The sequence below is a fragment of the Apium graveolens genome, chromosome 10 (assembly GCF_009905375.1).
Source record: "Apium graveolens cultivar Ventura chromosome 10, ASM990537v1, whole genome shotgun sequence".
Taxonomy (NCBI): Eukaryota; Viridiplantae; Streptophyta; class Magnoliopsida; order Apiales; family Apiaceae; genus Apium; species Apium graveolens.
In genome coordinates, this window is record NC_133656.1 from 238,984,885 (window position 1) to 238,997,027 (window position 12,143).

The window sequence follows — 12,143 nt, forward strand, 5'->3', positions numbered from 1 at the left end:
GTACCTCTATAAATTTTATTAATTAAAAAAATGTTAAAATTAATTATATAGAACTCTTCTCTAACAAAACGGAACAAACCGTATTTATAATTTAAATAAAATATAAACTATAACAAATTCATTATCTGATTGATTTTTAGTTAGAAGCAAATAGTGTGATATAAAGTAATGAAGTTTTGAATTCTTAATTCACAAAGTCAGAAAGTCAGAAGCTAACTATTGCTAATATTCTGGTTCACAAAGAGGACAAGTCAATAGATGACTCGCGAATAACCGCGAGCTGGCGGGCCTCGCGAATAACGGGCTGGTTAATTCGTTTTTTATTCATTTTTTCTGTTGTTTATTCGTCTACAGCTCTGGCGAGTGGTTACGGGCCGGTTCCGGTTTCTCAAAATACAGAGCTCGTGTGCATATCCGAATAGTGCCGAATAACGAATCGGACCGTGACGAGACGAGTAATGCGAATATTAGGCGAGCCGAACTACGCTCGTGTCGAGCCAAACCGCCCGTTTGGCAGGCTCTAATTACAACTACCATTTCAACACAAGTTCTCTTTTACTGTTTCTACATAATTTACTACACCTGTGCCAGTCACCAACCTGCCCCTCCATACTAAAACATTTGGAAGGCATAGATGACAATTGACAAGTCTAAATGATCCGTTAAATTAGAGCGCACTGTTGGAAACATTTAATTACTACTCCCTCCATCCCGTTAAGAAGTATACGTTTCGTTTTGGCACGGAGGTTAAAAAAGTTTTTGGACACGAAGGTTAAGAAAAAGTGGTATGTTGTAAGAAAAGGTAAGAAAAATGGGTAAAGTGATAGGATAAATTAATATTTAACGTATAAAGTTAGTGTAGTGGAAAAAAATAGTGGATGTTAATGAGTGTAAATTTTTATATTATAAAACTTTTACTATTTTTGGTAAGTTTTGAAACGTATAGAATTGAATGGGACATCCAAAAAGGAAAGTGTATAGAAATGAACAGGGAGTATAGAATTAGTACAATCATGAATGACAATAAACCCAAAAAAAATAAACTGATTGGACCATGCAAATATTCCAACATGGTTATTATTATGAAAAACATCTGAAGGCTACAGTTAACACAATCATACCATTAATATAACATTGATACTGATACAGTTCAACTAAAAGTTACCTCTTGGGTCAGATCTTATAAAGGATAACAAAGGTCAACTCAACAGCAAAAAATGACCACTGTATTTTTGATTTCTATGTTAGACAAACTAGTTAGTAGTTATGATAGAGCAAAAATTGAAGCACCGGCTGCTTCCCGGCTGCTACCAATGCCACGTTCGATCAGGTCCAACACTCCATTGCTGAAAGAAAGATTAGCTGGGTATTGTTACAAGCACTCGCTTCAATTTGAAAGTAAAACTGTACCTGAAGCCACACTCATTGTCGTACCACGATACAAGCTTTTATAAAGGACCCACTCAACCCCATCCCATCTTGAGCGTCAAATTTACTTGACCTGCGAGATAATAAAACATATTGTAAAAGAATTACTCTAGCAACTATGCCAATCCTAATTTACCAGAAACTACCAAAGAGTAAAGACTGACCAATTGTCTACGTTTGTAAACAGACCTACATCTACATATCAGTGTAGAGAGCTTTTATTCACAAAATTCCAAACAGAACCCATTTTTCATCTGCTTCAAATGGAAGGATATTCTAGGAACACAGATAGATACAAATGACTGATCCCCTGAACTCTTGCATGATATGATACAACAACACCACTGCATGTAAAATCTTTAGAGTTACCAAGGGAAAACAATGGTACAAAAAGACCAAACTGGCCAGTGGCCATGAAGTATAGCTTATTTCACCCTTTTTATTAAATGTGATTTGGGTGAGGGAGGGAGGGACCTTGAGTTGCCACCAACAAAATCACTTGCACAGTAGTCAATTATTCATCAACCTCGCCAGAATGCCAAACTCTTCGTGAACCACCTGCACAAATTGTTTTGTAATCAAACATTTACTGAGTCCACAGTTGCCATAACCATGATATGAATTTGTTCATGTCAACTATTATATATTAGTCTTTTTTCCCTGTCATACTTCCGAAGAAGATCACTTGGTTGTGTGACTGAGCAATTAAAGTCATGTTACTTACAGTTTGTTCACAGGCTAACAGTACAAGATACAGTAGCATTTATACAAAGTACAAACCAACCTTGGCAAGAGGAGCAAGGCAACTGGTAGTGCATATGATATCCATGTTCACTTTGTATGTTTTCTCTAACACCCACAACAAACATAGGAGCATCAGCTGAGGGAGAAAAAAATTACAACTTTCTTCAAACCACACTGCAGATTAACGTATTAAATACTCAAATTGAAGTGCTAGAGAAAGTTTGAGAGAGATGAGAGAGACATTTGTGTGCGTGAGAGAGATAGCTATAGAACAAGAGAGATTGCACCCACCTTTTTGTGTTCTGAAGCCTTGTCAACTGTTGTGAAAACCCCATAAGATTCAAAAACAAAGTCTGCCCCATATTCACCACATGGTATCTCTGCAGGGTTCCTGGTGAAGTCCAGTAGTGCAAAAGTTTTTTACTAAAAGATTAATATACATATGTTATCAGATGTAATTAAGCATAAAGAATCCTATTAGTGACCAAATCTAACACTTTGTATCCTTTTGTTGCAGCTGGATAGCCAAGGAAAACACAAGGGTGAGCCCGAGGTTCTAGCTTGGTTCGAGATTGTTTAGAAGTAGAAACGAAACAAAGACACCCAAAACATCGCAAAAGAGAATAATCTGGTGCACTATCAAACAGGAGTTCATAAGGAGTAACATTATTTAATTTCCGTACAGGCATTCTGTTGATAAAAAATGCAGCACATTGCACACAATCTCCCCAATATCGCGATGGCAAATTAGACTGAAAGAAAAGTGCACGAGCTGTTTCCATTAAATGCTTATGTTTTCGTTCGACCACCCCATTCTGTTGGGGTGTGTCAGGACAACTTGTTTAATGTAGTATGCCATAAGACTGATAAATCTCTAAAATTCTGCCTTGACAAAGCTCTAACGCATTATCTGTTCGAATGATCTTAACACGTGTATTGAACTGAGTAAAAACATGCTTAAGAAAGATATCTAAAATGGAGACAGAATCAAGTTTGGATTTCATAAGATGTACCCAAGTGGCACGGCTATAATCATCAACGATTGTTAGAAAATATCTACAACCATTGTGAGTGACAGTATGATAAGGGCCCCAAACGTCAACGTGAAGAAGTTCAAAAATTTTTGTTGTTTTTATTTCACTTGCAGTAAAAGACAAACGATGTTGTCTTGCAGAAGGACAAATTGCACAAATGCAATCAGACAAAACACTTGTATCAAAATGTTTTACAATTGTACTGATTTTCGAATAAGGCATATGGCCAAGTCTAAGATGAAGCAACTTGGCTTCATCTAGTTTAGAAGTAACAGCAATATTAACTACAGAAGTATGACTAATGTATGGCAAAGCTTTATTAGCTGTGATGAGAGAATGATCAGCAGCATGAGAAAAAAAGCCCTCATCAACAAAGTATAGTCCATGGAAGAATTTACCAAGAAGTTTGGGTTGACTCATTGAATGCTCCTGAAGCATACAAGAATCAGAAGTGAACGAAATGATGTAAGTAGTATTCCGAACAAGCTTAGACACAAAAATTAAGTTGAATTTGAAAGAAGGAGCATATAGAACATCTGTAAGTTCTATGAGATTATTAAGTTTTATGTTGCCCACATGAGTGACTTGTATCTTAGTGCCATCAGGGATAGTGATAAAACTATTCTCATCAATTTGTTTGACAGTGTGAAAGAGATTCATAGAAGAACAGATATGATCAGACGCACCGCTGTCAATTATCCAACTATTGGTATGAGTTGAGGATAATAAACAAAGAGAAGTACCTGCCAAAAGTGCATTTCCAGAGTAAGAGTTGTTGTCATGTTCAGAAATATTACCAGAGTAAGAGTTGTTGTCATGTTCAGAAATATTATTTTGAGACAAAAGCTGTATCAACTGATTGTACTGCTCCACAGAGATATTATTTGAAGAAGACTGTGATCCAATTCCACTATCAGAAGAATCCTTGACAGACTGAATTTCATCAGTTGCATCAACTGTGGCACAACCTGCAAATTTCCTCTGCTGATTAGGTTTAAAACCAGGTGGATAACCATTCAATTTGAAGCACCTTTCTTTGCTATGGCCTGGAATTTTGCAATGGTCACAAAAGTAGTTGTTCTTTCTCTGCTGGAAACTTGGTGAACCAGTTCCAGGGGTAAATTTTCCAGCAGAATAGACTCTGTTAAATTTCTGAGAACCTTGATAACCAGAATTGGGGAACTGCCTAAAATTGTTCTGACTAGCAAATGCCACAGGCTCCTGAACTGACAGTTTAGAAATCTCCTTATGCCTCTGTTCCTAAATCAACATTCTGTAAACCTGTGGTAGAGTAGGAAGTGTTTCCATCATCAGAATATGTGATCTCACATTTGCAAATTCATTAGACATTTTCATGAGAAAAATCATTAGCCTCTGATCCTGCTGCAATTTAAGAACCTTCTGAGTCATGTTACAATTGCAATGAGCACATTCACATTTAGGTAATGGTTTGAGATTATCAATCTCATCCCAAATCCTCTTTAACTGAGTATAATATTCAGAAATGGAAAACGTATCCTGTGAAATCTGAAAGACTTCCTGCTCTAAAGCATATAATTGTGCTGATGATACTTGACCAAAACGTTCTTCAAGATCAAGCCAAATAGCTCTCGCAGTATCAACATACAATATACTTGCTGCAATCTGAGGATCCAAAGCTGTAATAATCCAACCTGTGATCATGCTATTACAGCGAGACCAGAACTTGTAGCTAGTATCAGTAATTGCAGGCTTAGCAAGAGTTCCATCAACAAAACACATCTTATTTTTCGCTGTTAATCCAATAACCATAGAACGCTTCCAATTTCCATAAGAAGTTCCATTAAAAGGTGTAGTAACCAGTTTCATACCAGTATTATCCGAAGGATGCAAGAAATACACACTAGATGGATCTTGTGTTAACTCTATCTGATTTTCGACTTGAGTCGCCATTAACAAGGTTTGTGAAAAAGTAATGAGAACAATTGCTGATTTAGAGTAAAGTTTAGATCAAGAAATGAAATTCAGAAATGAGACTGGAGAGATAACAATGTTTCGGAGAAATTTTAGATCGAATTGCGAAATTTGAGATCGAATTTTGCTATGAATCTGCAATTCCGTACAGATTTTATACAGATTATGCTACGAATCTTCAATGATTACATAACTCGTTATGATTAACAATCTGATTACTGCTATTGTATAGAATGTAAACAAATCATAACATCAATTACGAAGATATGATTACGAATCACGAAGAACAGATCAAAGAACAGTATGTAACGATCTTACTTGATGCGGAAACGAAGAAACGAATGAAATTACTGAAACGTACTGCTCTGATACCATGTTATCAGATGTAATTAAGCATAAGATTCTGCAGATTTGGTATGAACACCATAGCTAATCATTTATGACTGAAAAGATATTTACAGTGTTCTCAATTCAAGAAAGAGAGAATGATATGTTGTAACTAACTAACTGAATCTCCTATCAGGACCACATATAAATACTAACTAGTGTATTTACAAATATATCCAGAGGTGTTATTTTATTGCTGTTGTAATGCTGATGTAGTCTGTATCTCAGCAACATAAACATTTGATTAGCAAGGACATTGGTACAGGATAACTATATATAATTACAAAACGACTATTGTCTATTCCCAATCTTTGGTAACGGGTAAGGCAGATGACCTAATTTATTAATAAACAAGTAAAATTTGACTTTGCATATTAGGCAACCTCTTTCCCTCTCCTTTTTTCTCATTTCTCAAATCTTTCAATTTGAATTCCATGAACATTTCATATGTGGTCTTTCAGTTAGTACTTGGTCAAAACGTCCACATTTCGTACAAACGATCTGACAAATAATGTCGTGTCAGACAAGGGATTTTAAATTTGCCTTGTTAAATCAGAAATAAATCAATTAGAGAAACTAAAATAAAACACAACACAATACATAACTTAACTTACTATTGATTCCGAATCTTGTCTTCCTCCCAGTTCTGTAAAAATTGAGCAGACTTAGAAGTTCTAAATCCTCAAATTTTTTGCCATGCATTAGGTAACAACGTACATTTCTTACTCTGAATGGTAGGTGGCTGTTCAGGGGCTGTAACTTGGATTGGTTGGATACTCCGAGAACTAGATTTTCTGTAACAATTACAGGGGATAGAAATCAAAACAGCATATATTACAGTAGACACTTATAATAGTGAATAGTAGTTTACAATTCTTATGCCCTCTTGACTGTAAGGATAATGAATCCCCAGGAACAGAAGCACCAAATATGCTTGATTGAGACTTTAACGAACTAGCACCGGAGCTAACGAAAGATACCTGAATAAACATGTAACAATTTGCTTACTCATAAACTAATACTCGTTAAATAATAGATCTACACACGAGTAACAATTAACCTAAAAGAGCCTCAAGGTCACATTTTGACCGCAATACCAAGACAACATTCAAGTTCGAATACACTTAAAAATCATACAGTACAGCCATAGTTATAAAGATTTCTGCTAAAACCAATTACATCTAGTCGAGCATTAAAAGGTCATAAACCAATTCAACTTTTTTTGACTGCTAAGTGTATTAAAGTATTAATTTAAGCAACAAATTAGAATAAGGAGCATCATATATTCAATTATGTTAATAACATTCTTTTCCTCGGCTATTTCTTATATCATCAGAATCACTACATGAACAATTTTTAATTAAAAAAATTACATTTCTAAAGATTTCTAATTCCATGTTTACGCTTTCATCGTGTAAATGAATCACCGAATCAGTAGCTACATCATATATCCAATTATGTTAATAACATTCTATGTCTGCGTTTTTTCTGCAACTGAATTCCACGTCCGCCTATTTTTCCCTTCTCTTAAAACATTTCTATTAGATATTGAGGATGTCATGATAAAGATTATGAGAACTACCATAATAACAAAACTTTGGAACATTAGTTTCCATTAGCAGAGGTCATAATATACACCAGTCTCCCGGATTACAAGGCATATAGTAGAAGACAATTTTTTAGAATTAAAAATAGAAATGATCTAATAATCTGGAACCGAATCAAACAGTGAACCGAGTGGTTCATGTTTGACAAATGAAGGCTATTGTCATATTCTGTTACCTCGAAACGGGGAGCAGAATCTGCACTCTGCAATTACCTCTTGAATGCAACGACGTGTGCTGCATAGCAAGAGATTAAAAACATCTAAAATAACAATTGTAAATGTATTCAATTTAGGAAGTATAATAGTATGCATACTTATCGAAGGTGTGATAACATGGACCTTATGTAGGATCTCCTAAGAAGCCACAAACAAGAATGTTGTCTATCAGTACAGAAGCTTCATTAGAAGAATAATGTTGAATACATATACATATAACAATATTGTAAGCAATGCAATTAGAAACTAAGGAATATAAAAGGAGTAAGCATTAGAATGCATCAAGAGAAACAAAGACAGTGACATATCACTATGATACTTCTTCCAAAAACAATCTAACAGGGAGTGTATGTCATCGTATTGTTGCCTTAATCTTACATCTTATTCAAAAGAAGTGTACTTTATTTATTTACCCGGCTGACACAATTCATGCAACAAAATGCTGAACATTTGCAATTTCTCCATGAAGATAAATAGTCATGTCTAGTTTTCTCTTTTATTGCAATATGCATCCAACAAAATATTATATGTATAGCAGTTGTTGCTAGCAATTGATCAAAATTCATACAGGAACACTCAATCAGGAAACAGAGGTATCAATTGCAGATTTTAGCCGAAATAAAAGAAGCGATTATCGAGCTTATCAAAGCCTGATTTGGAATTATACAAGGTAACTACGTCAAGTACTTCTTACGCAAAGCAAGAAGAGCAGGATCCTGATCTTTTGATTCAAGTAAGACTAGTAACATGGACACGGTAGATGCATCTTCTGAGAAGCCGCGAGCATGCATCTCATCTATGAGTGCAATTGCCTCACTGTACTTCATGTTGCAAAAACAGCCGCGAATAAGTGTGTTGTAGGTAGCACCATTAGGCAAGCAAATACTATCTTTCATTTTCGCAAATAGTTCATTCGCCTCATCGAGAAACCCTTCTCGACAAAATGCTCCGATCATGACGGTATACGCTTTGACATCAGGTCTTAAGCCTTTCGAAGGAAGGCTTTCAAAAAGGGTTCTTGCCTTTTCTAGACGTCCATCTTTGCTCAATCCGTCAATCAGAATAGTGTAAATAACTATATCTGGATGTACACCAGCGCATTCCATTGTGTGAAAGAAAGAGAGTGCTTCACCAACAAGATGGTTCTCGCAAAGACCATGCAATATGATCCTAAATGTTACAATATCTAGTTTACAACCTTCGTTTAGCATCCTCTCCTGAAGAAACTTTCGTGCTTCAACAACTCTACCTGCCTGAAAATATCCTTGCAAAATAGTACTGAAAGTTTCAATTGTTGGTACCAAACCTTCAAGGGGCATTTGTTTAAGGAGACTAATTGCTCTGTCCACTTCCATCTTTTTACAACAACCATTTATCAAAATATTGTAGGTACAAGAATTGGGCAATATACCCTTTCCCCTCATGGTTTTGAGCACCTCTAAGGCTTCATCAATTTCTCCACGCAAGCAATATCCATCCATCAGTGAACTGTATGCGACTACATCAGGATATTGGCCTCTTTGAATCATCAATTCCATCACAGATTCCGCATCTTTGACATTTCCTTCTTTGCAACATGCATCTATCAATATACTATAAGTATGCACATTTGGAGAGATATTCCTAGCATTCATCTCTCCTAGCAATTGAATTGCATCTTCCCATCGACCAAAGTTACAGAGACCTTGAATTAATGAAGTATAGGTGACAACATTCGGTGAAATGCCTTTGTGGTTCATTGCAGAAAGAAGACTCAATGCATGATCAACATGTCGGTCTTTGCATAAAGCATCAATAAGGGTGGAATAAGTCACTGTATCGGGAATACAACCTTTCTTCCCCATATTTCTAAACAACTTGACAGCCATTAAAGTATTTGAAGTTTTGCATAGACCGTCGATGATAATGCTATAGGTTACTACATTGGGTTGAACCTCATTGAATAAAATAAGCTTCCTAAACAAATGTTCAGCCTCAACAGGCCTGTCTTGAGATAGAAGGCCCTTGATAAGAGTGTTGTAGGTCACAACATCTGGGACGAAACCACGCTTAATGGATCCGCCCAACAACGAGAAGGCGTAATCAAGTCTATTCAGGTGACAGCAACAGTTGATTACAGTATTATAGGTAAATATGTTAACGGGAACGCATAAAACGCACATATCTCTAAACATAGAGACACCTACAGAGTACTCTTTCATTCGAACAAGGCCAGCTAAGAGCTGACTGAAATTCAAAGCAGGAAGCAGAGGTTTCATTTTGAGCATTTTATCGAACACAAAGAGAGCATCATCGAGCTTATCGAAACCAGCCTTCGATTTCTCGTAAAAATACAAAATATAAGTTACCATCTCATGCTTCAGCTGACCAAGGAATCAGAAATTTCCGAGTACCTTGCAGTACTGCTTCTTTAATTGAGCATTAGGGTTTGATAAAGAAGGAATATAGGGTTTTTTAGGATGATTAGGGTTAATGTGAAGAGAATGTGAATGAAGAAAGGGCGTAAGATAAATACCTGATGATGATTTGCAACTCAAACAAAACCTCATCTTATTCGTCTTCTTGTTGCTTCTAATCGATTTACAGAGATATCGAGTGCAAGGGAGCGCGTGCGTTAAATGAACCTCACAGCCCTTCTGAGTTCTGAGTACTTCATTTCTGTGCAAATATGTTTTGATATCTGTTTCACTTGATCAAAATCGTGCTCAGAATAATTACTGGGAATAACAAATTTAGTCAAAAATTTAGTCAATTTTTATATAAAAATGATTAATTTTTTTTTTTTTTTTGAAACAAAACTGAATATTTCATTCAAGAAGCATCAATAGTACAAATCTCCACCAAATGGGTAGGAGGAGACGTGAAAATGATAAAGCAATTAACCGAACAAGGCATTTTAGCTAATCCATGAGCTACCTCATTGGCTTGCTTTCGAACAAACTTGACACTAACCCCTGACAACGACTGGAGCAATAGTCTGCAATGGTCAATTATGTGGCCAACCTCTAACAGAAACTTGTTCTGGCCATTAATTGCATTGACTGCTACTAGTGAGTCCGACTCCACCGTCACCTTTCTACCATCCATACTCTTCACCCACGAGAGAGCTTCTCTTATCCCTAGAACTTCTGCTTCCAATGCGTCTGCTGCTTGAGAAAGGACTACAGTTCGGCCCTCGACAAAACTTCCAAGATGGTTACGTATTACCATTCCTATGGAGAAAGATTCAGCCCCCTGAAACCACGAAGCATCTACATTAACCTTATATTCCCCAGCTGCTGGGGTCGTCCACTTCCTCAGATTACAGTTCGTTTGAGATTGGTGAACTCTCTTCTCTGTCACTCCCTTTGCTCTGGCTTCCTTCCAGTCCTGCACCATTTTGCTACAACACTCCACAGCTACCTTCCCTGTAACCGTCTTACCCTCCCAGACTTGCTTATTTCTCCAGAACCAGATTCCATATAGAACCATGCACACCTGCGTAATTTCACTCTGGGATGCCGTCTCCAATTTATGAAGAAGCCATACATTAGCTTCGTCCATCTCATTCGTGTCGTACAGCAAATTTACATGTTGCCAGCAGCTCATTGCAAAAGAGCACTCAAAGAATACATGGCGTAAATTCTCAATATCAACATTACACATGGGACAGCTAGTAGGGACTGGGATACCTTTACCTTGCAGCCTCACTCTCACAGGCAAATTATTGCGACAAAATCTCCAGATAAAAATTTTGACCTTGTGTGGGAGAGTCAATTGCCAGACCTTGTGCCAGCCATTCGACTGAGGAATTGCAGAGCTGTCAACATTTCGATTATGCCAAAAATTGTACCCAGCTTTCACTGTATATATCCCATCCTTGGAGCTGGACCATACTATTCTATCCTCAACTTCATGATGTGGCACCCTAGTTGCCAGAATAGCTTTAGCATCAACCATCATAAACAGCTGCTTCACTTTCCTTTCATCCCATATTTTAGTTCCTGGAATGAATAACGACTTGACACATTCAGACCTGCCAGCATAGCCATGAAAATCTTCCACACAAAAATTATTTTTATCTCTTAGCCAGTGATCTTTAGTAGCAATAATATCACTGCCATTTCCTACCACCCATCTGTAACCACCCTTCAATAGTTCCTTGACTTGCCATATTCCCCCCCAGACCGTGCTCGAGTTGTTTCCTTTAACAGCATGTAACAAACTTGAATCAGAAAAGTATCTAGCTTTTAGCACTCTAGAAACCAGAAGATTGGGACGACTCATACAACGCCACACTTGTTTACCTAATAACGCAATGTTAAACCCATACAGGCTTCGAAAGCCTAAGCCCCCTTTACCTTTTGACATACTCATTGACTCCCATGAATGCCAGTGGACACCCCTTCTCTGACCATTACCTGATTTCCACCAATATTCATTGAACAATCTCTCTATCTCCTGGCACAGCGATATTGGAAGCAAAAAACATGTCATACAATAACTGGGAATAGATTGTGCAGCATTTTTTAGAAGAACTGTTTTACCCGCTCTCGAGATAGGCTTTGCACACCATGCCTGCAGTTTGCGACTAACTTTCTCTTTTAAAAACCCAAACATCCTTTTCTTCGAGCGACCGATCAAAGCAGGTAAACCCAGGTAATTACTACTGGAGATATCATTAGAAACCCCCAAAATCTCCGAGAATTCAACTTGCTTCTCTCTTCTAACGTTCGAGCTATAGAAAATCCCAGACTTTTGAAAGTTGATGGACTGACCTGATTTAACAGCATACT

General features: G+C 37.0%; 1 protein-coding gene across 37 annotated transcripts; it reads right to left on the bottom strand.

Annotated features, from left to right (window-relative positions):
- Window positions 1-1,053: 1,053 nt before the first annotated feature.
- Window positions 1,054-10,051, bottom strand: LOC141691581 (uncharacterized). Of its 37 annotated transcripts, none has more exons than XR_012562774.1 (11): window positions 9,884-10,051; window positions 7,467-7,506; window positions 7,329-7,412; window positions 6,418-6,526; window positions 6,161-6,340; window positions 2,464-6,047; window positions 2,213-2,308; window positions 1,903-1,986; window positions 1,593-1,772; window positions 1,435-1,501; window positions 1,054-1,346 (listed from the first exon to the last, which is right to left on the bottom strand). XR_012562774.1 is itself a non-coding variant. In XM_074496345.1 (11 exons), exons 1-2 carry the CDS (start codon window positions 9,717-9,719, stop codon window positions 7,362-7,364), a joined length of 1,683 nt encoding a protein of 560 aa, XP_074352446.1. In that variant the 5' UTR covers window positions 9,720-10,051; the 3' UTR covers window positions 1,054-1,346; window positions 1,435-1,501; window positions 1,593-1,772; window positions 1,903-1,986; window positions 2,213-2,308; window positions 2,464-2,563; window positions 6,161-6,192; window positions 6,273-6,340; window positions 6,418-6,526; window positions 7,329-7,361. The 37 variants fall into 37 exon arrangements, 33 of the variants coding, with proteins under 33 accessions (XP_074352446.1, XP_074352442.1, XP_074352431.1 ...); XM_074496345.1 differs by lacking the exon at window positions 7,467-7,506 and having other exon boundaries at window positions 2,464-2,563; window positions 6,161-6,192; window positions 6,273-6,340; window positions 7,329-7,387; window positions 8,063-10,051; XM_074496341.1 differs by lacking the exon at window positions 7,467-7,506 and having other exon boundaries at window positions 2,464-5,562; window positions 6,161-6,192; window positions 6,273-6,340; window positions 7,329-7,387; window positions 8,063-10,051.
- Between the last annotated feature and the right edge of the window lie 2,092 nt (window positions 10,052-12,143).

Excerpts from the sequence above, each read along its gene's own strand:
- LOC141691581 (XM_074496349.1), bottom strand. The coding sequence starts at position 9,719 with ATGGTAACTTATATTTTGTATTTTTACGAGAAATCGAAGGCTGGTTTC. Across the intron at positions 7,388-8,062 it reads TCCTGCTCTTCTTGCTTTGC|CACACGTCGTTGCATTCAAG; the intron begins GTAAGAAGTACT and ends CTTGCTATGCAG.